This window comes from Mobula birostris, chromosome 7 (assembly GCF_030028105.1).
Source record: "Mobula birostris isolate sMobBir1 chromosome 7, sMobBir1.hap1, whole genome shotgun sequence".
Classification (NCBI taxonomy): Eukaryota; Metazoa; Chordata; class Chondrichthyes; order Myliobatiformes; family Myliobatidae; genus Mobula; species Mobula birostris.
This window is the reverse complement of record NC_092376.1, coordinates 39,566,287-39,593,151: the sequence shown is the minus strand read 5'-3', so window position 1 is coordinate 39,593,151 and position 26,865 is coordinate 39,566,287. Positions and strand designations below refer to the sequence as shown.

At 41.0% G+C, this 26,865-nt stretch overlaps 1 protein-coding gene across 3 annotated transcripts in view; it reads left to right on the top strand.

The window, feature by feature from the left end:
- The first annotated feature begins 9,744 nt into the window (after positions 1 to 9,744).
- Positions 9,745 to 26,865, top strand: part of wdr95 (WD40 repeat domain 95) — a 136,070-nt gene continuing 118,949 nt past the window's right edge. For all 3 annotated transcript variants that reach the window (XM_072262947.1, XM_072262948.1, XM_072262945.1), the window contains exons 1-2: positions 9,745 to 9,885; positions 13,836 to 14,094. In XM_072262947.1, the coding sequence (XP_072119048.1) occupies positions 9,818 to 9,885; positions 13,836 to 14,094 (327 nt within the window). In that variant the 5' untranslated portion in view covers positions 9,745 to 9,817. The remainder of the gene's footprint in view (positions 9,886 to 13,835; positions 14,095 to 26,865) is intronic.

The following is a 26,865-nucleotide window of genomic DNA, read 5'->3' as shown; positions in this document are numbered from 1 at the left end:
ACCTGTGGCAATGAATTCCACAGTTTCCCCATCCTCTGGCAAAAGAAACCTTGGATTTTTAAATTTTCTGCTTTATTCCTTCTACCAAAATGCATGACCATACATTTCTGGGCTCTGTATTCCATTTGTCACCTCTCTGCTTCCTCAAAACTACCTGCCCCTCCACCTATCTTCATATCATCCGCAAAGCCATCAATTTCATTATCCAAATCATTGACACACAATGCAAAAAGAAGCAGTCCCAACACAGACCCCTGTGGAACAGCACTAGTCACTGGTAGCCAATCCAATCCTTTTATTCCCACTCTTTACCTCCTTCCAATCAGCCAATGTTAGTATCCTTCCTATAATACCATGGGCTCTCATCTTATTTAGCAGCCTCATGCGCGGCATCTTGTCAAAGGCCTTCTGAAAGTCCAAGTGCATAATATCCACTGATTCTCCTTTGTCTATTCTGCTTGTTATTTCTTCAAAGGACTGCAACAGATTTTTCAGGCAAGATTTTCCCTTGAGGAAACCATGTTGATGTTGGCCTATTTTGTCATGCGCCTGCAAGTACCCTGAAACCACATTCTTAACAATCGACTCCAACATCTTCCCAACCACTGTAGTCAGGCTAACTGGTATATAATTTCAAAGTTGCTGGTGAACGCAGCAGGCCAGGCAGCATCTCTAGGAAGAGGTGCAGTCGATGTTTCAGGCCGAGACCCTTCATCAGGACTAACTGAAGGAAGAGTGAGTAAGGGATTTGAAAGTTGGAGGGGGGGGGGAGATCCAAAATGATAGGAGAAGACAGGAGGGGGAGGGATGGAGCCAAGAGCTGGACAGGTGATTGGCAAAAGGGATACGAGGGGATCATGGGACAGGAGGTCTGGGAAGAAAGACAAGGGGGGGGAACCCAGAGGATGGGCAAGTGCTATATTCAGAGGGACAGAGGGAGAAAAAGGACAGTGAGAGAAAGAATGTGTGTATAAAAATAAGTAACAGATGGGGTACGAGGGGAAGGTGAGGCATTAGCGGAAGTTAGAGAAGTCAATGTTCATGCCATCAGGTTGGAGGCTACCCAGACGGAATATAAGGTGTTGTTCCTCCAACATTTACAGCATCTGCAGAATTCCTATTGTTTGGTATATAATTTCCTTTTTTTGCCTCCCTCCCTTCTTGAAGAGTGGAGTGACATTTGCAATTTTCCAGTCCTCTGGAACCATGCCAGAATCTATTGATTCTTGAAATATAAAAACTAATGCTTGCACAATCTCTTCAGCTACCTCTTTTAGATCCCTGGGGATTAGTCCATCGGGTCTAGGTGACTGATCTACCTTCAGATCTTTCAGTTTCCCAAGCAACATCTCTCTAGTAATAGCAACTGCACCCACTTCTGCCCTAAAGATAAAGTTGTTAAGTTCTCCACACTTTTCAAAAGTCTGCTGACTTTTCACACCTTTTAGTTTCGACAAAAGGTGATTGCTGATAGAGCTTAGTCAAGATATTCCTTTATCAATTAAAATTTAAATTTCAGTGGAGTCTTTTATCTAAGTCATTAATTTTTGCTCTATTTGAGTAGCTGGGAGAACTTTCAGTATAATGCTGGTGCCTTCCACGGTGAAGACTAATGCAAAATATTTATTCAGTTCACCCACAGTTTCCTTGTTCACAGTTACAATCTGTGCAGCATCATTTTGCAGTAGTCCAATATCTAATCTTGTCTCTCTTTCAGTCTTTATATATCTAAAAAACCTTTTGGTATTATTTTTGATATTGTTAGCTAGCTTACCTTCATATTTCATCATTTCTCCCTTATGGTTTTTTTTTAAGTTACTTTCTGTTGGTTTTTAAAAAATTCCCAATCCCAGTCCTAATCATCTACAGTTGCACAGTTTGTTGTCCACTGATCCTGTTTACAGTTACTGTTCTATAGATTTGCTAAATATCCCCACAGAAAAAGAATCTCAGGGTTGTATGTGGTGACATGATAATACATTTTCCTTAAACTTTTCCCAATAATATTTGTTCTATTATAGGCCCTCTCTTTGATTTTTATGTTGGCTTTGATTTTCCTTGTCAGCCACAGTTGTGTCATTCTGCTTTTACAATACTTCCTCTTCTTTGGGGTGTATCTATGGTGCACCTTCCAAATTGCATCCAGAAACTCCAGCCATTGCTGCTCTGCCATCATCCCTGCTAGTGACCCCTTCCAATCAAATTTAGCCAGCTCCTCCATCATGTCTCTGTAATTCCCATTACTCCTCTGTAATACTGTTACATCCGACTTTATCTTCTCTCTCTCAAATTGCAGGGTGAATTCAATTATATCATGATCACTATTTCCTACAGTTGCCTTTACCTTAAACTCTCTAATCATATCCAGTTAATTACACAACACCCAATCCAGAAATGCTGATTCCCTAGTGGGATTAACCACAAGCTGCTCCAAATTGCCAGCTCGGGGGCATTCCACAGATTTTCTCTCTTGGGATCCAGCATCAGCTTAATTTTCCCAATTTATCTGCGTATTGAAATCCCCATGACTAACTCAACATTGCCTTTTTGACACGTTTTCTATCTCCCACTGTAATTTGTAGCCACATCCTGGCTTCTGTTTGGAGGCCTGTAAGTACCTCCCATCAGGGTCTTTTTACCCTTGCAGTTTCCTAACTCTACACACATGGATTCTGCAACTTCCGATCCTATGCCACCTCTTTCTAAAGATTTGATTTTATTTTTTACCAGCAGTGCCACCCCTCCTCCTCTGCTTACCTGCTTGTCCTTTTGATAGATTGTGTATCCTTGGATAATAAGCTCCCAATTACAATCATCTTTCAGCCATGACTCCTTGATAGCCACGATGTCATACCTGGCAATCTCTAACAGCACAACAAGATCATCTACTCTTTTTCATATACTGTTTCCTTGTATTTGTCACCTTTTTAAATGTTGTCCCCCTTTTACACTGCAACCCATCCAACTGACTGCAATTTTTCCCAATCATCTGTCTATCCTTCCTCACAGTCTCACTATACACTACCTCTGCTTGTAAACCAACATCCCTATCCTTGGCCCTCTCACTCCGGTTCCCATCCACCTGCCAAATTAGTTCAAACCCTCCCCAACAGCTCCAGCAAACATGGCCACAAGGATGTTGGTCCCCCTCAGGTTCAGATCTAGTCCATCCCTTTTGTTCAGATCATAGCTTCACCAGAAGAGTCTCAATAAATTGGAAACTCTTAGTCTCTCGGTCACATCCATAGATTCTCCTATCTACTCCACTAAGTATGGAATCTCCTAACACCAGTGCCTTCCTTCTCTGCCCCCTTCCCTTCTGAGCCAAAGTTCCCATCTCAGTTTCAGAGACCCGGTCCCTGTGGCTCCCCATTAGTAAGTCATTTCCCACCATCCCCCCCCCCCCCCACCACCACACCCAAACAGTCTTCAAAATGGTATACTTGTTATTGAGAGGAATGGCCACAGGGGTACCCTGTACCGGCTGCCTATTTCCCTTCCCTCTCCTGCAGTCACCCATTCACCTGCCTCTTGCAACCTAGGGGTGACTACCTCCCTGTAGCTCCCATCTACCATCTTCTCAGCTTCCCTAATGAGCTGAAGGCCATCAAGCTGCAGCTCCAGTAACCTGTTCTCTGAGGAGCTACAGCTTAGTGTAGCTGGTGCAGATATGGTTATCCGGGAGGCTGCAGTTCTTTCAGAATTCCCACATCTTGCACACAGAACAAAACACAGCACCTGGAGCCATTCTCAGTGCCCAAACTATACACTTGCAGATAAAGAATGAGCAAGAAATAGTTTATTAGATACATGTCGCCCATGGCTGTTATCGCCCAAGCCCATAACATTTTCTTGTAATTGTTTTTTAATCTCCAACTTTTCCGAGAAACAATGAAAGACTGTTAAGCTGAAATGTTAGCTCTGTAATTAAAAAGGCTAATGGAAAGTTATCCTTTATTGCAAGGAATATGAAGGATGGAAGTAGAGATGCTTTGACATATTTTTACAGTGCATTGAAAACTTGCTCCTAAGGTTGTTCATATAGTGTGGTCTCCATTTTCAATGATGGACTCACATTGGAGCTAGTATTGAAAAGATTGATTAGGTTGATTATTGGGAAGAATGAATTAATGGATGAAGAGGAGCTGAGCAGGTTGGGCTTACAGTCTTTGAAGTTCAGGAAAAAGAGAAGTGATCTTTTTCAAACTTAGGAGATTAACAGGATGGATGCTGAAAGGAATTTTCCTTTATGGGAGTATTAATAATTTATTTTTTTTATTTTGGCAGAGCAAAGTTTCTCTGACTCTATCTTGTCTAATTCTTCACACCTACATCACTTCTCAGTAGCAACTCTTAACTGAACTGTGGTCGAACTGCAAAAAGGCGTGTTGTGGGTCTTTGCTGCTGTAGACCTTGACTGCCAATACCTGGACTCTATGAAAGGTGTGTTGGCTGAGTGGTGTGGATAGCTTCTCCTTGCAGAGCTGAAGCACTGTAATTTTTATAGTCAAATTGCTTTGGACATACTGTATTATTTAACAAGATGCAGTGACTGTGTGATGACGAAGTATGACTGGTTCTGCTTATAGATTCACAACTGTCTAAGTCAGCTGTAACTTCATACATGTTTGCCTCTGCTAAGGCAGCCCCAGCTTCACAATCTTTTTAGATTGCACTTAAAGTAGCCTCTATAAGTGCCCTCTCAGTTCTATACGTGCTTTTTCCATCTTTATTACACAGTTAGCATACACAGCACTCTTTCTTGCCACTTCAGCTTTTACGTGAGCTCATGCTGCAGCTATGCTAGTTGTGGTTTTGCTTGACTGTCGTAAAGACATTGTAGATGAGCCACATTATAACCTGACCTCCAGTTCTTGATAACTGATGTTGCTTGAGTTGAAGGTCTACAGCGTCAGATGCATCTCCAGTCTGGGCATTGCCTTTGAAATGAGCATGAAGTTTTTGGTAATACGTATTGATAAATTCTACTGCCCTCACTGTGTGTATGGACACAGCTATGCTGTGAGCTAAACATCTTCTCAAAAATCATCCAAAATGGAAACTTTCTTTCAAGGCTATTAACAAGATTTCTTTTTTCTGTATAACTGCAAAGAGTAAAGTAAAATATGTGTTTAATTCAATACAGGGTCATCGCACACCTGTCTTAATACCCAATACTGTCTTAATACCCAATACTGTCAATATTTCTCACAACAGATGTTAGCCAATCTAGTAATTGTACGTAAAACAATATAGCTATACAGTGTAAACAAGAGTAAACGCAAAGATAAACCAGCATAACATTTCCTTCATTAATAGGATGGTAAAATGTAACCAAGGCAAGTACATGTCTGATAAAGCTATTTAGAAAAGCATATAATTCAGGCAACGGTAGTAGGATAATTTCAAGCGTGTATAAGGGTTTGTCAAATCTTAAAACACATTTGACTTCATACATTAAAACAAAATGGGAGAAGGAAGGAGGGATAATAATATCTGTGGAAGAGTGGACAATAATATAGAGGTATCAATGAAAGTGTACCAGTTCACAGAAATGGAGGGAGTTCAGGTGGAAGAACTTGATAAGATATTTTATTACACCCTCTCAGAAATCCCATTATGATAGTAACCCCCCTGTTTGCTGGAGAAATTGTGGAAATCAAAATGCAAACCATTATCATATTTTCTGGGAATGCCCCGTTATCATCCGTTAGTCTTGCGAGACCATGGATCTGCTCCTGGAAAGTCTTCACTCTCCAGGACGCAGGCCTGGGCAAGGTTGTATGGAAGATCAGCAGTTGCCTATGCTGCAAGTCTCCCCTCTCCACGACACCAATGTTGTCCAAGGGAAGGGCATTAGGACCCATACAGCTTGGCACCAGTGTCGTCGCAGAGCAATGTGTGATTAAGTGCCTTGCTCAAGGACACAACACGTTGCCTCGGCTGGGGCTCAAGCTCACGACTTCCATGTCGCTAGGTCCAATGCCTTAACCATTTGGCCACGTGCCCACAAAGACTATTGGAGTGGGATACATATTGCCCTACAAGATATCTTTAAATGTGGAATACCCTTAGAGAGTAAGACCATATATTTTGGGTATATACCTCAAGAATGGTTGAAAAGAGATAAATATTTAATGAATGTACTGCTGGTGGCTGGTAAAAAGACCCTTACCAGGAAATGGTTATCACAGGAGAACCCAACTTTAAATGTATGGACGGAAATTACAATGGACATTTACAAAATGGAGAAGATAACAGCATCTGTTAATCATAAGTTGGAACAATTTTATTCATACTGGAAAAAATGGTTTAACTACATAACACCTCACAGGCCTGACTTTATTCTCACAAGTCAATGAAAATGTTGTAAAAAAAAATCACTCCCTACTCTGCACATAGTTTTCTTCTTTCGATTGTTTTTTCTTTCCTCTCCTTTCTATAAGTGTATACCTCAGATAAATATTATGTGGAGATTTGTGACAAATATGATTATATGATATATATGTACAGTATCTGATGTACACCTTGTGGAAATGTTTATTTGATGATGAAATTCAATAAAAAATAAATTCCAAAAAAAAACATTTCCTTCAAAATATATCCACTAAATGTTTACCAATATTACCAGAAACTTAATGCTCACAGATACTGCTGTTTCAAGGCAAGTAAAGAGATGATGGAGATGAATGTCTTTCCACTGTGTGCTTCGAATCAGAATACAAAAGCGCAGGAAGTGGTGTAAAAACAGCTTATTAATAGGAAGTGATCATGGTGTGCCAGGATCTGTGGTGAGAGCAGATTTTGCTTGCTGTCCGTGATGGTCGCACCTCTCTCTCTCTGGCGCTGAGGCTACGAAGACTGGCCCAGCTGCCACGAACCGTGGCTGCTAATATGATGGCTTTGGGCATACTCTGGGCCGCTTCAGGGTTCAGATCTGAGGTCAAGATTTATTCAGTAAATTTCAAATGTAATCTATATGGGAACAGATTACAGTGGCATATCACTGTCACATCACTTCCTCACATTTATCTCAACTCCTTTTCAAAGATTCAAAAATTCAAAGATTCAAAAAAAACTTTATTGTCATTCTAACCGTACATCAGCTCTGCAGGGCAGAATGAGACAGTGTTCCGCAATGCAACCATAACATAACAAATGCAACACTAAATAATAAACGTAACAATAAATAGTAAAGCACGACAGCCACATGTCCATTAAAATCAAGTTATAAGTGTCCAGTGCAAGTTAAAAGTGTCCAAAGCAGAGTCAGGTGGAGCAGCTATTTAGCAGTCTGACTGCCTGTGGGAGGAAGCTGTTTAGTAGCCTTGTGGTTTTAGTTTTGATTCTCCTGTAACGTTTGCCTGATGGCAGAAGAACAAACAGTTCATGGAGAGGGTGTGAGGGGTCTTTAATGATGTACCGTGTCTTCTGGAGGCATCGACTCTGAAAGAGGTCTTGGGGACAGAAGGTAGGGAGACCCCAATAACCTTCTCTGCTCCACTAACCACCCTCTGCAAGGCTTTTTTGTTGACAGCACTGCAGCTGGAGTACCAGGTTGTGATGCAAAAGGTCAGCACACTCTCAACCACGCCTCTGTAGAATGTAGTTAAGATGTTAGTGGGGAGTGATGCTTGTTTAAACTACCTCAGAAAGTGCAATCTCTGCTGGGCCCGTTTCACAATCCCAGTGGTGTTCCTGGACCAGGTGAAATTATCCGAGATCTGTACCCCAAGGAACTTGATATTTTCCACTCTCTCCACTGTGGAGCCGCTGATGCTGAGGGGTGTGTGCTCAGGCTGAGACCATCTGAAGTCGACGATCATCTCCTTGGTTTTGGTGACATTAAGCATCAAGTTGTTATCCCTGCACCAGCTCTCTAGGTGTTTGACCTCCTCCCTGTACATTGTTTCATCATTTTTGCTGATGAGCCCCACCACTGAGGCATCATCTGCAAATTTAATGATCAGGTTCTCCTTGAATCTGGCTGCACAGTCATGTGTTAGCAGTGTAAACAGCAATGGGCTAAGCACACAGCCTTGTGGGGATCCAGTGCTCAGTGTGATGGAGTCAGAGATGTTCCTGCCAACAAGGACTGACTGTGGTCCCTCTGTCAAGAAATCCAGAATCCAGCGACACATGGCAGTGCTAAGGCCAAGCAGCGACAGTTTCTCCACTAGTCTCTGCGGGATGATGGTATTGAACGCTGAACTGAAATCAATGTACAGGATTCTGGCATAAGTGTCTTTGTTGTCCAAGTGAGAGAGAACTGTGTGCAGTGTGGTAGATATTGCGTCCTCCGTAGAGCGATTTGGACGATAAGCAAACTGTAGAGGATCCAGCAATGAGGGGAGGCTGGCTGTGATATGAGGCTTGACAAGCCATTCAAAACATTTCATCACTATGGGGGTCAGGGCAACGGGTCGGTAATCATTCAGACAGGCTACAACTGATTTCTTTGCTACAGGGATGATTTTCCCTGTAGCTTCACATTCCAGTCACATTTCTGTTTAGTCTCTGTACCTCTACAATAGTATTGTATTCCCTCTACTCCTTGTACTTCTTCCCCTCCCTCCATCTTCTTATTCTGGCTGTGTTCCCCTCATTTCCAATCCTGAGAAAGTCCTGGCTCGAAATATCGAAATTCCCCTCCAATAGACGTCCCCTGACTTGCTGAGTTCTTCCAGAATGTTCTGTGCGCTGCTTAAGATGTCCAGCAACTGCAGAATCTCCTGTGTTTACAATAGTATTTAGTGACTTGTTTTCACGGGCCCAAATCTCTTTGCTCCTAATTCAGAACACAAAATGTTTGTTAATTTGAGCTTTTTCTGAAATGTAGCCTGGATGGGATATCTAGAAGCATATAGGCAGTAGGTATGGAAGAAATTTGGTATTCTCAGAAGGGTTCAATATTTGCATGTATTCAAGAAAGAAAATGTGACTTTTATTTATAGATATAATTGGAAGTGATGTTCAAGTTATTTGTGGATGAAAAGAATTAGAAGTGTAATCAGGTTTACTATCACTGACATGATGCAATATTTGTTTTTTGGCAGTAGAAGACCATTCATAAATATAATGGCAGAAGGGAAGAAGCTGTTTCTAAAACATTGAGTGTGGGTCTCCAGGCTTTCTTTAATAAACTTTTTAAACAGCTGCAGCTCCTCACCTTGCCTTACTATGTGGTTTTAGTTAGCTTCAGATGGATTCTTGTCAAGGCCCAGATGAGGCAGAATTCCAGCAGGGCAAAATCCTCCTGAAGCACCTCCCGTTTGGTATCCTGTCCAGGCCAAGCATTTGTGGCCACCTTCCAAGTATTGGTTTCTGTCAAATCGTCAGAATAAGCCCACTAGGGGGCAGTAACTAACCAGCAGCGTAAAATTCAATTGTGCTTTTACATTAGCGGTGAGTTAAAACCAAATGTCGATATTCTGCAAGAGGGGCTGAGATCAATTTACTACCATGAACAGATTGTTAGGAAATCACAGTTCTACATCAGAGGGTATAACATGATTTTCATAGATTCCAGAATAACATATTTAACCTTTTTAGAATCTCTGTTTATTAGGCGGTTTCCCGATTTTTATAATGCAACATGTGCAGCGTTCTAGTTGAGCGGAATGTCGCTTTAAGATGTTCTTGGCTCGGTGCTGCCGCAGGTGAGAGCGGTGGAAGGTTACGCGTCGCTTACGCGCAGGAGGCGTTCGAGCGAGAGGTGGACATCACTCGGCTGGATACAGGCTTCTCTTCACTGAGTGTGTGGTCCATTCTCCAACCATAGTTGAGTTATCAGAGAGAGAGAGAGAGAGAAGCGACCATGCCACTGGGAAAGAAAGTGCGGCCAGGTTCTGCCGCAGGGAAGTTAGAGACCTACACCATAACCAGGTACTTCAATAATACACAAGCACGAAGACACCGCTGTTAGTGTCATTATAAAATTTGTAGTAATTGGTAATCCCAGCACATGAGGCTGCAAAGTCCGGTTATTAGAAGTCCATATAACCGAAATGCACAACTGTTTACTTACTTGTGAGTTGGGAAAGCCAGTCACCTGTTTACTCAGTGTTGTGTAGATGCTGTTTGCTGTTGTCAGGATACCAGGTGTTTGACTCTCAATCCTTCAGTTCAATCTCCGAGCAATGGTTTCGCTTGGCTAGCAATGAACCCTCGGATTATTTCCCATACACCTCACAGCTATGATACTCGTTACTTCTTCTGTTGAGAAGAAAACTGTTAAGTTTTCCTTTGTACACACCTGAAAATGTTTTGACTTGCATTGGAGAAAACTCAGATGGTTCGCAACTATTCAGCTCTTTGGTCGATACTGATACCAGTCTTTTATTCCGCAACTATTTAATTACATTAATTTACCAGTTGATGTAGTTTGATTTTAAATAATGTCTCCCTATGACATAGAATAAAAGAGAGGTGAGAATGGATATTGGACCGCTGGAAAATAACGCTAGGGAGGTAGCTATGGGGGAACAAAGAAATGGCAGACGAACTTAAGTATTTTGCTTCAAACTTCACTTTGGAAGTAACTGGTTAGTGTGCCAGAAAATTGATAGCGTAAGGGGGAAGAAGTGAGTGTAGTTGCTATTACTAAAGAGAAGGTGCTTGGGAAGCTGAAAGGTCCGAAGGTAGATAAGTCACCTGGACCAGATGGACTACACCCCAAGGTTGTGAAAGCGGTGGCTGAAGAGATTGTAGAGGCATTAGTAATGATCTTCCAAGAATCTTGAGAAAATTACAAATGGCACTCTACTCTTTAAGAAGGGAGGGAAAGAGAAGGAAGGAAATTATAGGCCAGTTACTTGACTTCAGTGGTTGGGGAGGTGTTGGAGTCCATTATTAAGAATGAGGTTTCTGGGTACATGGAAACACATGATGAAATATACCAAAGTCAGCATGGTTTCCTTAAGAGGAAATCTTGCCTGACAAATCTGTTGGAATTCTTTTAGGAAGTAACAGGCAGAATAAACAAAGGAGAGTCAGTGGATACTGTTTACTTGGATATTTAGAAGGGCTTTAACAAAGTGCCACACATGAGGCTGCTTAACAAGATAAGATCCCATGATGTTACAGGGAAGGTACTAGCATGAATAGAAGATTGGCTGACTGTCAGGAGGCAAAGAGTGGGTACAAAGGGGGCTCATTCTGGCTGACCGCCAATGACTATTGGTGTTCCGCAGGGGTAGGTACTTGGACTGCTTCTTTTCATATTATATGTCAATGATTTGGATGATAGTTTTGATGACTTTGTGATTAAGTTTGTAGATGATACAAAGATAGGTGGAGAGGCAGGTAATGTTGAGGATGCAGGGAGTCAGCAGAAAGACTTGGACAGATTAGAAGAATGGGCAAAGAAGTGACAGATGGAATACTGTGTAGGGAAGTGTATGGTCATGCACTTCAGTAGAAGGAATAAAAGCATAGACTATTTTCTAAACAGAGAGAAATTCAAAAATCAAAAATGCAAAAGGACTTGGGAGTCCTTGTGCAGGATTCCCTAAAGGATAGTTTGCAGGTTGAGTCTGTGGTAAGGAAGATAAATGCAATGTAAACATTCATTTCGAGAAGGCTATAATATTAAAGCAAGAATGTGATACTGAGGCTTTATTTTATGAGATTAGCTTCAACTTTATTGTCATTGTGCTGAGTACAGATACAAAGCCAATGAAGTGCAATTAGCATCTAACCAGAAGTGCAAAAAAAAGTATTATTTACAAAATAACTGTGAATAAAAAGTGCTACAGCATACAAATAGAAAAGTACTGAGACAGTACAATATGGGTGCAATACTGCTTAGCGCTGTGATGTGAGGTTCAGCAGGGTCACAGCCTCAGGGAAGAAGCTCTTCCTGTGCCTGCTGGTGCAGGAGCGGAGGCTCCTGTAGCGCCTACCGGATGGGAGGAGAGTAAAAAGTCCATAGTTAGGGTGAGATGCATTAGTCAGACTGCACTTAGAGTATTGTGAATTGTTTTTGACCCCTTATTTAAGAAAACGTGCTGGCATCAGAGAGGGTCCATAGGATGTTCACGAGAATGATTCTGGGAATAAAAGGGTTAATGTATGAAGGGTGTTTGAATAGAGGGATGTCCATTGAGGCAAATGTGTGGTGAATCTGTGGAATTCATTGCCACAAATGGCTGTGGAGGTGAAGACAGTGAAATAAAGCGGAGGTTGATGGGTTTTTGATTAGTCAGGGTGCCAAAGATTATCAGGAGAAGGCAGGAAAATGGAGTTGAGAGGGATAATGTGTCAACCAGCAGTGCGCATTTCCATAGTGCCAGCAGTGTTAGAAATGTAATGGCAGAGCTTCAGTGTGGATCTCTCCCCTGGGTGTGGTGCTTCATTTATCCGGGTACCTCCTTCCATCTTGACGGCACCCAATGCTTGGTGTGCGAGCAGTGCTAGTTGGTGCCCTCTTCCAGTAGAAATTCTATCATCTGTAGAAGTTGCAGAAAGGAAAGAGTTAGAGTAGTGTGCTAACAGAGGAGAGTGCAGACACTTTGTACAGTGTGCCAAGAGTATAGAAAAGCTGACAGAGATGATGTGGAGACACAGTGCAGTCATCCAGGCTGAACATGGCCCTTGAAAGCCTCACTCCCCTTTGTACAGCTTTTCCATTCAAGCCTTGGAAGCAAGGTCACCAGGCACCAGGACAACATAAAGATACAAACAAAGGATTCTCAGGCAACATTTACTATTGGACAGTTATTTTACTAATTCAAGTATTATTGGCTTTTAATGCTCAGCGTTAATTGGTTATTAAAATAACCATATAACAATTACAGCACGGAAACAGGCCATCTCGGCCCTTCTAGTCCGTGCTGAACTCTTACCCTGTCCTATCCTCACCGACCTGCACTCTGCCCATAACCCTCCATTCCTTTCCTGTCCATATATCTGTCCAATTTAACTTTAAACGACAACATCGAACCTGCCTCAACCACTTCTGCTGGAAGCTCATTCCACACAGCTACCACTCTCTGAGTAAAGAAGTTCCCCCTCATGTTACTCCTAAACTTTTGCCCTCTAATTTTCAGAAATCTGAAATGTGTATTATGGTTGGTACTTAGATATGTAAATGAGTGGATTCAGAAGTAAACAATGTTTCTATTGGATCAATATCTGTACAGAACTAGTCAATTTTTGTATACAAATGACATTTTATTTGTTCAAATCTCAGAACAGTTTGACAAGGGCCAAGATGTTCTCCTGCTGTAAAGTGTGATTGAGGAACCAGTGCAAGTTCAGAGAGCAATTAATCAGCAATGACACTTCTACCCAACAAACCTGTTGTTTCTATGGAGCAGGAGCAAAATACCGAGGATACAATCAAAGTAGACCAAAACCAGAAAATATTCTGCATATGTGAGAAATAAAATTGTTTCAGGTTGTTTGTGGTGAAAGGCTATTGATGTGAAATATTGTCGCCATTTTTCTCCCTACAGACTTGATATTAACCTGAATATTTACAGAAATTCTGCTTTCCATTCATTGGAAGGTGTCATTCTTCAACAGTCACCTGCCCTCAGCTCTTTGATCTGTCTGAACGAGTGGTGATTGCATTGGATAAATGTTTTTCAGGAACATTTCAGGTGGATAGATCTTCCACCTATCACTAGTATTGAAACTCCCTGGTTTTTGGGGTCTACAGGGCTCCAGAAAACCCTCAGCCTAAGTGATCAGAAGCCAAAAATAAGACTAGGCCAATCTCTCGATGACCCGCAGCAACTCCTTATTTTGTACTTGAGGCAAATGATGTCATGAAGACAATTACAATAAAAAGGACACTATTACTCATTTAATGAATAAATATCGTATTTCAGCATTTTCCACAATGCAACACCTGTCACTGCAAAGACTGCAACTTCCAGGATTAGTTCGACACAAGCGCGTGCAAGAACGTCCATTCCAGAAAGCAGAGTCCCGCTCGATCCTGTTGGCTGCCAAGCACAGGTGGAACAGTGTGAGCACCCCCTGAAACAGCATCCCAGGCGGCACTCGCTAGGACTCAGCCAGAACATAGCAACAAGTGAAAATATCCAAAGGTTTGGGGACACCATAAAAAGCCTGAGAAAGGGCAAGGTAACAAAATGTTTAAAAAGTAGCTGAATTTTTGTGCAGTTTGGTTCAAAGTTTGCTGAATATTTCATGTAGAGTGGATTCTATTTAATTGGAACACATCAGAACCAGTACAATTTGGCCCAATTAAGCAGCTGCCTCAATTAGCTGAAGTTTCATGGAAGTAGTTTTTAAAAAATATATAAAACAGACAAACTACTGTTTGAGTAAGAAATTGTGTAATTAAATAAAATACAGGACAAATTAGAACATTACCAATGCTACGATGGTACTGTAAAACTGTATTAGTTCCTAATAGTTATCATCTCAGGAATTCATCCAGTTTATGCTGCCATTTTCTTTTGATTGACTCTAAATTAACAAAATCAGTGTAAATAATGCCTTCCTGCATGAAAGTGATCAAAAATCACTGCATTTTATTTTGGCATCCATTGCTCCAAATGGATGATATAACACAAGCACACCGATGCTGATTAAAAACTGTTCATTCTAAACACAGTGTAGTGTCTAACGGCCACACAAGTGCACACGAGTGACACTAGTTAGAAACCATTTGGTAACAGTCTCTTGTCCCAATTAAGGGGCTTAGTGTCCCAAATAAATGGAGAGAATCCCAGCTATTTTCTTGCATGGTTTTTGTTCTTTAAGAGTTGTCCAAATAAGTGGCTGCCCTGATTAACCGTTGGCCCAATTAACTGGAATCCACTGTATATAGCTTGATTTATGCTTTATCAAAGTTCAAAGCAAATTTTCTATCAAAATACATACATGTCACAATTTACAACCATTAGGTTCATTTTCTTTAGGATCTTGGGTCTACATTTATTTTTTGTTCTTCCCCCAATGAGCTAGCTGCACCCTTTACAATCTGTTGCAAGTCTTGCTGCTTTATGCACAGTTGGCCAGGTTTGGGTGGGGATGCTGTTCGGCCATTTTTGGATGGAGATGCTTTTTGCTGGGTAGCTGCAGCTCATAGATTGAATTTTGGTTAAAGGATCCCTAGAGTCAGTTTTAAACTCAGTGTGACTAGGCTGTTGTGGAATGGTTCAGTGGGCAGTTACCTTCCCTGTCAACTTCACTGTTTGGAAGTGGAACCAAGAACGTGACTTTGCCATGGACTTGATAGTTTTCTAGAGAGCCAAAGCACATGAACTTGGGGGGGGGGGGGGGAGGAACAAGCTGTTATATTTCAACAAATATCATCAGCTCCTTCACCATTCATTAAAAATGCATTATGGAACCCAGAGTTCTTTGTGGTATTTAGGGATTTTAAGATTGGTAATTTTTCATGCATGAGGGTCTCAAAATTGCATTTACAGTACAATATTCTGACTCATTCAACACTGTTTTAGTTAAATGTTTTCTTATACCAGGTTTGGCTACACCATTTAATGAATTTATCCACCAATACAATGTTAAGGAATACTGAAGGAATCTGTCTTTTTAATCTATGAACATATCATCTCCTTTAAACGCAACCTCAATTATTAAAGTGGTTGAAAATAAATCTTTCATTACCTTTTACTCTAGTTTTTAATTTTGTGTCCAATTCAGATGGGGGGGGGGTGTGGATTTATACAGTGGTGCTAGAAAGTTTGTGAACTCTGTAGACTTTTTTCTATTTCTGCATAAATATGACCTAAAATGTGATCAGATCTTCAAGCTAGATAAAGAGAACCCAATTAAATAAATAACACAAAAACATTATATTTGTTCATTTTTTTTGAGAAATATGACATAATATTACATATATTTGTTGAAAGAAGTATGTGAGACTTTGTTTTCCGTAACTGGTGTGACATCTTTGTACAGCAATAACTTCAACCAAACGATTCCAGTAACTGTTGATCAGTCCTGCACAACAGCTTGGAGGATTTTTAGGCTATTCTTCCTTAGAAAACTGCTTCAACTCTGGGATGTTGGTGGGCTTTCTTGCATGAACTGCATGTTTCAGATCCTTCCAAAAAAATTTTTATAGGATTAAGGTCAGGACTTTGACTTGGCCATTCCAAAACAGAAATTTTCTTCTTTTTTAAAAGCCATTCTGTTGTTGATTTACTCTTGTCTTTCAGGTCATTATCTTGTTGCCTTAACCAATTTCTATTAAGCTGCAGGTGATGGATTGCTACCCTGACATTCTCGTGTAAAATGTCTTGATACAATTTTGAGTTCATTGTTCCCTCAATGATTGCGAGCTGTCCAGGCCCTGAGGCAGCAAAGCAGCCTCAAACCATGATGCTCCTTCCACCATGCTTCACAGTCGGGATGAGGTTTTGGTGTTGGTGTGCAGTGCCCTTTTCCCTCCAAAAGTAGCAGTGTGCATTTCTACCAAAAAGTTTAACTATTGTCTCATCTGTCCACAAAATATTGTCCCAGAAGCATTATAGAACATCCAGGTGGTCTTTTGCAAACTTGAGTCTTGCAGCAATTCTTTTTCTTTTTTTTTTTTTTTTGGAGTGCAGTGGTTTCCTCCATGGTGTCCTTCCATGAATACTATCCTTGTCCAGTACTTGCAATATAGTGGACACAGGAACAGGGACTTCAGCAAGTTCTAGGGATTTCTGCAGGTCTTTTGCTGTTACCCTTGGGTTATTTTTCACCTCCTTCAGCATTGCACATTATGCTCTTGTTGTGATCTTTGCAGGATGCCAGTCTTAGAGAAAAGTAGCAACATTACCGAGTTTCCTCCATTTGTAGACAATTTATCTTACTATGGACTGATGAACACTCGGATCTTTAGAAATGCTTTTGTAGCCTTTTCCAGCTTCATGCACCTCTACAATTCTTCCAAGGTCCTCTGAAAGTTCTTGTGTTTGAGGCATGGTGCACAAAAACAGATCTTTCTTGAGAAGAGTAGGCTCTGTCGGTGACCTGACTTTGTGTGTCTTTTTTTATAGGGCAGGGCATTTCTACAATCCACACATCATCTCATTGATTGGAACACCTGACTCCAAATAGCTTTTGTAGAAGGCATTTTACATACATTTTCCAACAAAGACATGTAATATTAGATCATTTTTCTTGACAAAAAAGAACAAGAATAATATTTTTGTGTTATTATTTAATTGGGTTCTCTTTGTCTAGTTTTAGGACTTGTGAGGAGATCTGATCACATTTTAGGTCATATTTATGCAGAAATAGAGAAAATTCTACAGGGTTGACAAACTTTCTAGCATCACTGTAATTAAAATTCACCTAGAAATTAAAATTTATTTTATGCTAACAATGCCAATGGCTGAAATTAAACAAATTTTGTACAAAAACATTTCAGATTTTAAAGATCTTACTGTCAAGATTTAAAACTCCTTGTGAATTGTCAAAATGTTTTGTAAACCATTATTTTGGCATCTGTCAGCTTTGCTTCACGACAATGGTTGTTTGTTCAGAGGACAATGTGATTATTCAGCAACACAAGTTGGCAGAGGTTGTTCCCAGAATCTAGCCTCTTGCTTCACTTTACTTAGGTGTGGAGCATCATTAGTTTTTCTCATTACCTGTTGAAAATATCAGTACTTTCTACTGACCCATAGCCATCTGATTTGGAGAAAAACTCTAATATTCAATTAACTCAGATCTTTTGAAGCAAATTCAAGAGCACACCATATAAATGTAAATTGATTGCCATGCAAGAAAATAAAATACTGTATATTTTCCAAGATTTCTCTTTTTTGATTCCTTGTTTACACTGAGTTAATTGTTCTGTAGTTCAAGGAAAGTAAAAGGCTCGGTTTGGTCTTTGATGGTTGACATGTGCTGCAAGTTTGAAAGATGGATTAGGATAGGATCAGATTACATTGTCCTTTGTGGAATACAGTGCTGACATTTACTGTGCTGGTCGCTGCAGGAAGAATAATGTTGCTTGTGAAATGATATCCAAGTGGCATCCATTTTTAGGGAAAAAGGGAAACAGAGTGCGAATGATGAGTTGAAAAGCTAAATTAAACTGCACACGATACCCTATGAACAATGTGCCTTATGGTGGAAAAAGTGATCTTACCTGTGAGCCTACACAACTAAATAACAAACGCCTAGAGACAATTTATTGTTTGTTTGACAATTGAAATAAGGAGTTTACTGTGTTCAGACAAATGAATAATGTGGAACTAATTAGTGTGAGAGTGTACCATGTTCATAGTTTACAAAGTATTGATAGAAAGGAGATTGGTACAAAGTCAGAATTGCCTTTGAAGCATGAAAGTAATCTCAACCTAATTGACCAAATCTTTGTGAATGAAGTAATGCCTTACAATATTTCATTCAGTTTACTTTTCATAAGTATTTTATCTTCAGTAAATAAAGTCTGTTAGAAGTTAATATTCTTCATTGTTATGATTTCTTTAAAAGAGTCTCTGCATTGGGAATATTGCCATGGCTTAACACTGGAGTTAGGCTGGAGTCTGGTTTCAACCTAAGGGTGATACCAAGGAGCATCTCCTCCCGTGGAAACATGGCACTTCACCTGTAAATGCACTGGGGACAAATGAATTTGAAATTTCTAAATTGGGATTGATAGCCTTTGTTAAATTTTTACAGTTCAATCTGTAATTGTTCCAAAAATAGTTTTATTTTCTCAACATGGAATAGTAAGATTAACTCTGGCTCACCAGCCACACATTAATAAAACCTGTAGCCCAGCTGCCTCTGGTTTCAACCTATTATCGTTATTGGGTTTATCAGTGGGTGTAGTTTCCCAACACGCACGGCCAATGGGCGGGGATTCTTCTTAGCAGCAGAATTTGGGAATATCAATTTTGGTGCACATTGAGAACGGATGATGCAGTACAGAAAGTGCATTCCAGCCAGCTGTCTGCTGGCACTTTGTGGCCTGTTTATCCAGAGGAACGAAGAGTGGAGAAACAGCAATACAGCAAGACTTCATGCAGCTCTGGTGTCTGACACCCATGTGGCGGCTGTAGGCAGAAACTGCATGTACTGTAGCAATGTTTAAATCATAATATTATACAATTGAAAGAGTCTGAAGCCTGAACAGAATGGGGTAATTGGGGAATGCCAGACTTTTGAAGGTGATGAGTTCCATAGGCCCAGCACACATGAACTTTGGGAGCACTGGTATTGCGCCCTTTTATTCATATGCAAGTCAGTTTAGCTTTGTAACTGTGTCCTGCAATTTAATAGTTCTCTAAATGGATCTTCTATTGCTATCTATACTTTCCTATCACTGGTTAGAATATTGATGAAATGCACCATACAACATGAGTCAGGTGCCAGGTTACATTGTTTGTAAATGATAGCAGCCTGAATTAATGCAGCGGTTTCTATGGCTGCTTCAGTTTTAATTCCAAATGAGGTCCCTAGCCTACAGCTCTGACTTTCTCTTGTGCCAGGAAGGGGGGGGGGGGTGTGGAGTAGTGACAATATTTAAGATGGCCTGGTTGGCACACTGGCAGGTCAGCCTAGTATGCTGTTGTGCTGTGATTTGATAGTGGCAATCTGAAGTCAGTCTTGTATTTAACCACAGGCTGTTTTAAACCATCTCCTTGCTTAGCTGCTTAGATGCTCAATGTACTCTTAGGGCAATGAAATAGTAGCAATTTATGGAGTAGCCAGCAAGGATTGACTCTGTTTTCATGCTTCACAGTTAGTTCACATACAAAGTCTCCCGAATCTCTTTTATTGAGTTCTCATTTTCTCACTTTCTGGGAGAACTGGTAATAATTTTTGAAATAACTGTTAACTTATTGTGTTCCCCTCCCTTTAAGAAATTTTCTATTGCGTTCACGGCCCGAGGCATGTTTGTTCACAGTAAATGTGGGATCTTTGAGATGTTTATCTCAGTAATATGAAAGCCGCACTTTTGCAACAATATAGTCATCAGCCTCCCTGCAACCACTGATCATTTTACAAGTGGAAAGTATTGCTTGCCAGTCTTTCAGACAAAAGAAGGTAGCTGGAGAGCCCTGACTACTCATAGAAGGGCCATTCACATCAGCTTCCTGCCTCTGCACAGAGTGTATTTACAAAACCAATGGTATAATATAAAACTGAAACACTTGAAGGAGACTCAATGAATCTTAATCTCCAGGTAATATATGATGACATACACATACTTCAATTTATTTTAATTTTTCCACCCAACGGGAAATGTGCATTAGCATCCAAGAACATGGAGACAATGCCTCGTGGTTTAGGTGTCAAAAGGAAGAAAAGAACGTAGCAAAATTAAGAGTAAGCCACAGGGTCTGCGATCTTCCTCATTCACTTAATGAGATCATGGCTGATGACTTTGTTTCAGCACTGATAATATAAAATCATTGCACCAACCCTAACACATGTTCTCGTAGATGACTGAAGTTCTTCCATCCTTGTGGATGAAGACTTGGTCACTTTGGTTTCGGAGTGCAGCTGACATTGAGAATTTCACTTCAATTAGAAACTGGCTTCTCATCAAGTAAAAGTGCACTTTGTTTCTACCTTAATATCTTTTCTAAATTCACAAGGGTTTTTCAAAAGTGTTATCAGGCATCTCCTAATGGGTTCAACTTCGAAAAGTTAGCAGATGTTTAAGCGTCCCATATACTGAGATGACTTCATTGGTGGTTCTCATATGTGTTAATGTGTCAGGTTTGCTGTTGTTGAACTCTTCTGATAATGTCACCGTGTAGCCCAGATTGGAAACCTCTCTGGTTTTGGGGACGTTGTAGTTTCCTTTTTGGCATAAGACAGTGATAGTTTTATAAACAGACACAGGTGAATTAATGGAAAAAATCCAATGTGCTTTACTAATCCATTCCTCAGTCACCGGGACTGTTTTCCCTTGTCCCGTGTGGAGTTTACAGTATGACGATGCTCAATGTGCCCTGACATGACTTAGTTTACTCCTTTCCTAGTTCAGGATGTTGGAGCCATTCAAAACACCTTATTAGCATGGATATCTATTTTCCCTAACTTCAAGTGACTTCTCCTCCTTCCCCATTTTCTCCTTTTCCATTCCCCAATCTAGCTCTCCTCTCACCCTTTCTCTTCCACCTGCCCTATGGTGCCTCTCGTCCTCTTTTTTTCATGGTTCACTGTCCTCTCCTATCACAGTACTTCTTCAACCCTTTACCTCTTCCATCTATCAAGTCCCAGCTTCTCTCTTTGTCCCCCTGTCCCATCCACCTTCCCATTCACCTGGTTTCACTTATCACCTGCCAACTTGTACTACTTCCCCAAAACCCCATGTTATTCTGGTTTCTGCACCATACCTTTCCAAGCCTGTTGTCCAGGCAGATTGTATGGTTCCATTTTATCAGACTAGTTATAGGCAGAAAATAGCTACCTGCAATGCTTGTCTACCCACTAGAGCATTATTCCTCATGTTCCAGAAACCTCCTCTCCACCTCCCCCACTCCATCAGCCAGATCTTTGGTCCTTTCCTATTTACCATCTCTGCGATACCTCCTCAACAATGTTTCTGAAAGTGTAATGTCATGTTTTAACACCTGCCTGTCTACCCATTGCTTCCGCTGACCTCCTATCTCAACATTAGCAGACTGCTTGACATTCAGTACCTGATGAAAAGGATTTTCTTCATCAATCGCTCGTCTGCAGGTGTGGCCATGTGACCAGACCCTGGAAGTGCGGAACGTGTTTTTTGCTTGGTCCTCTTGGGTTTTTGACAGAAAAGCCCACGGAAAATTCTTTAATTGTCTGTGTTCTATTTTGGTGCTGGAAAAGCCTTGTACTCAGTCCTCGGCCGTAAAAGAGAAGTTCTTAACTGACACCAAAGTATGTATAATATGACAATGGCAGCATGAATATTTTTAATCCACACGTAAAACAGGTATTATAGATTGGCACTAATTCTGGGAGGTGAAACTGTGTTATGTCTGGAAAAATGGTTGACTTAATCACCTGGAAGGAACCATTTTAACCTGATGTGTATGAAATTGTGGCACCTGATCTTTTTGATTGACTGTATCAGGAGGCTGAGGGGTTGATCGACAGGACAAAGAGGGAGGTAGTTACACCCAACATGCAGGACACAGGTAACTGGGGTGACTGTCGGGAAGGAGGGAGAAAGGGGATAGGCAGCTAGTGCAAAGTACCCCTGTGGCTGTTTCCTTCAACAGCCACTAAACTGATTGGTGGGGAGATGGGGGGGAGGAATGACCTAGCAGAGGAAGGCCACAGCGGTCAGGTCTCTGGCACTGAGTCTGGCTCTACGCCTAAGAAGGAGTACAGTAGTGATAAGGGATGTCATAGTTAGAGGAGCAGACAGGAGATTCTTGGACACGAAAGAGACACCTGGATGGTATGCTGCCTCCCAGGTGCCAGGATGAGGGATGTCTTGGATTGGGTCCACAGTATTCTAAAGGGGAGAGTGAACTGCTGGAAGTCATGGTACGTATTGATACCAACGATGTACAGTAGGGAGGAAATAGGAGGAGATCCTGAAGAGACAATATGGGGAGTTGGATAGAAAGCAGAAAAGCATGACCTCCAGGATAGTAATTTCTGGATTGCTGCCCGAGCCATGTACCAGTGAGGGCAAGAATAGGATGATTTGGCAGATGAATGAGTGGCTGAGGAATTGATGCAGGGGGTAGGGTTCCAGATTTCCAGATCACTGGGATCCCTTCCGGGGAAGGTAGGACCTGTATTAAAAAGGACGGGTTAGACCTGAACCCGAGGAGGACCAATATTCTTGTGGGCAGGTTTGCTACAACTGTTGAATAGGGTTTAAGCTAATTTGTCAGGGGAATGGGAGTGATGGGGCTGAGGGTGGGGCAGTTGGTATATGTGTAGATGCAGTGTGTAATGAGACTGTGAGGATGGACAGGCAGATGATAGGGCAAAACTGCAGTCAGTGGGATGAGCTGACGTGTAACATGGGAGGAAAATCAAAAAGGGTGATGAATACAGGACTGAAGGTGTTATATTTGAATGCATGTGGTATACAGAATAAGGTGGATGATCTTGTAGTGCAGTTAGAGATTGGCATGTACAATGTTGTGGGCATCACTGAGATCTGGCTGAGGAAGATCATAGTTGGAAGCTTAACATCCAAGGATACAGCTTTTATCAAAAGGACAGGCAGGTATGAAGAGGGGGTGGGGTGGCTCTGTTGGTAAAAAAAAATTAAATCAAATCATTAGAAAAAAGTGGCATAGGATCAGAAAATGTAGCATCTTTGTGGGTAGAGTTAAGAATCTGCAAGTAAAAGAACCTTGATGGGTGTTGTATACAGGCCTCTGATCAGTGGGGTACAAATTACAAAAGGAGAAAGAAGAGGCATGTCAAAGGGTCATGTTATGATAGTCATTGGGAATTTCAAAATGCAGGTAGATTGGGAAAATCAGATTGGTACTGAATCCCAAGAGATGTAATTTGTAGAATGTCTATGAGATGGCTTTTTTTTTAAAAAAAAGGTTGTGGTTGAGCCCACAAGGGAAAAGGCAATTCTGAATTGGTGTCATGTCATGAACAAGATTTGATTTGGGAATTTAAGGTAAAGGATCCCTTATAAGGCAGTAATCATAGTATGATAGATTTCATCCTGCAGTTTGAGAGGGAGAAGCTAAAGTCAGATGAATTGGTATTATAGTGGAGTAAAGGGAATTACAGATGCCTGAGAGAGGAGCTACCAAAGTTGATTGGAAGGGCACTCTAGCCACGATGATGGTAGAACAACAATAGCTGGAATTTCGAGGGGAAATTTGGAAGGTGCAGGATAGATGCATCCTAAAGGTGCAGAAGTATTCTAAAGGGAAGATGAGGCAGCTGTGGCTGACAAGGGATGTCAAAGACAGCAGAACAGGGAAAAAGAGGGCAAAAATTAGTGAGAAGTTAGAGGATTGTGAAGCTTTAAAAACCAATAGAAGGTAACTAAACATACCATAAGGAGCGAAAAGGCAAAATACTTTATGTAGGTAAGCTATCCAGATATAAAGAGTAAACAAGACGCAAGTGTACTATCGAGAAGGTGCTTGGAAGCTGGAAGGTCTGAAGATAGACAAGTCACCTGGACTAGAAGAACTACACCCAGGGTTCTGAAAGAGGTAGCTGAAGAGATTGTGGCGGTATTAGTAGTGTCACATCATTAGATTCTGGAATGGTTCTGGAGGAATGGAAATCCATCATTAAGGATCAGGTTTTGGGGTACTTAGAGGCAGACGATAAAATAGGCCAAAGTCAGCGTGGTTTCATTAAAGGGAAACCTTGCCGGACAAATCTGTTGGAATTCTTTGAGGAAACAACAAGCAGGATAGACAAAGGAGAGTCAATATATGTTGTTTACTTGAATTTTTCGAAGGCCTTTAGCAAGGTGCCACTCATGAGACTGTTTAACAAGATAAGAGCCTATGGTATTACAGGAAAGTGACTAGCATGAGTAGAAGATTGTCTGACTAGCAGGAGGCAAAGAGTGTAACCCTTGGTTTCTTTGAGTTTCTCTTCTCAACTACCAGCCCTTTAATCTAGCAGAGTGAATAAACGCACTCTTTTTCACTAATATTAATGTATATTCAACCACAGTTGTGAGGTCATTACCTGGTATGGGGTATTTTTCTATTTACGGGATAGAAATTGCTGGCACAAGCTTGTCACTGTGATTGTTGCCTGTGATCACTCCACTTCTGAACTTGCATTTCGTATAACTGTCATGGGCTTTAGGGGCATGACCTGATGCTCTGAAATTTTTAAGCAATTGAAAATAAAAATACATTTCAATTCAGACATAAGCCTTTAAAATTTAAAGTCAGTGCAAACACTTAAAACTTTATTAACAAAAAAGTCAAACAACTCACTTCTCTTTCTTTCCTCCTGTCCATCCCTCCAGTCTCTATTGCGATCCTTGGGGTTATGGATCCTTCACCAGATCTAATGGGGTACAAGGCTGGAGAGCTGATAACTCTCAAAGGAAATGCTGGGAAGATTGAGCTCTGCTGATCAATGGACATGGTTCAGTAGCTTCAGTATGTTGTAACCGACTAAAACGGTCACATGGAAGAGTAAACCTTCAGGAGAGAGAGTTGGGAAGATGTTGGAGTCCATCGTTAGAAGATGTTGGAGTCCAGAAAAATCTCACTGTCCTGATGCAATATCTTACACCTTTTAAACACAAAATAACAACGAATGTTCAACTTCAATGGCTAAAGTCACCGACTCAACTTTAAAATCTAAAATCTAGTCAGGTATCGTTGACTAGATTCAACGATATGGGTGAACATCTCAAGCAGCAGCTTATTGAATATTCAAAGGAAATGAGGATGGGGTAGCTGGCAGTGTGTACTGAGACTGCTAGCAAGGAGAGGCTGGTGATGGTGCAAAATTGTAGTCAACGGGATGAGATTCAATGTAAAAGCGGGACAAAATCTGAAAGGAAGATAAATACAGGACTGAAGGTGTTATATTTGCAGTATATGGAATAAGTTAGAGATCAGCATGTATGACATTGTGGGCATCACTGAATCGTGTCTGAAAGATGATAGCTGGGAGCTTAACGTCCAAGGATAAACGTTGTATTGAGATGACAGGCAGATAGCCAAAGAGGGTTGCGTGGCTCTCTTGGTAAAACATGAAATCGAATCCTTTGAAAGAGGTGACAATGGATCAGAAGGTGTAGAATCGTTGTGAGTAGATAAACTGCAAGGGTAAAAACACATTGATGGGAATTATATAGAGACCTCTAAACAGTAGCAAAGATGTGGTCTACAAATTACAACAGGAGATAGAAAATGCAAGTTAAAGGGGCAATGTTATGACAGTCAAGGGGGATTTCAATATGTAGGTAGATTGGGAAAATCAGGTTGATGCTGGATCCTAAGAGGGGAATTTGTGGAAGGCTGACGAGATGGCTTTTCAGAGCAACTCATGGCTGAGCCCACTAGGGGATTAGCTATTCTGGACTGGGTGTTGTGCAATGAACCAGAATTGATTAGAGAGCTTAAGGTAGAGGAACCCTTAGGGGATGTGATCATAATATGGTTGAACTCACCCTGAAATCTGAGAGGGAGAAACAAAAGTCAGATGTATCAGCATTACAGTGGATTAAAGGGAATTTCAGAGGCATGAGAGAGGAGCTGGCCAAGGTTGAATGGAAGGGATAACAGGGATGATGGCAGAGCAGCAAAGGCTGGAATCTTGGGAGCAATTCAGAAGGTGCAAGATAGATACATCCCAAAGACGAAGTAGTGTTCTAAAGGTAGGAATGCGCAACTATGGCTGACAGGAGAGGTCAAAGCCAACATAAAAGCAAAGGGAGGGTATGTAATAGAGCAAAAATTAGTCTGTAGTTAGAGTACTGAGAAGCTTTTAAAAGCCAATAGGAGGCAACTAAAAAGTTATAAAGAGGAAAGCAATGGAATACAAAGGTAAGCTAGCCTAAAATACTAAAGAGGATACCAAAAGTTTCTTCTGATAGATAAAGTGTAAAAGACAGGTGAGAGTAGATATCGAACTGCTGGAAAATGATGCTGGAGACTAGGGTCAAGGAAATAGTGGACAAACTGAATCATAATCTGCATCAGTTTTCACTGTGGAAGGCACTAGCAATACACCAGAACCTTGAGAGTGGCAGGGGGAAGGAATGAGTGAAGTTGCCATACTAGGGAGAAGAAGATGCTTGGAAAACTGAAAGGTCTGAAGGTGGAAGAGTCCCCTGGATCAGATGGTCTACATCCCAGGTTTTGAAAGATGTAGCTGAAGTGATTGTGGAGGCATTAGTAATGATCTTTCAAGAACTAATAGGTTCTGGAATAGTTCTGGAGAACTGGGAAATTGCAAATGTCACTCCACTCTTAAAGAATTGAGAGAGGCAGCAGAAAGAAAATT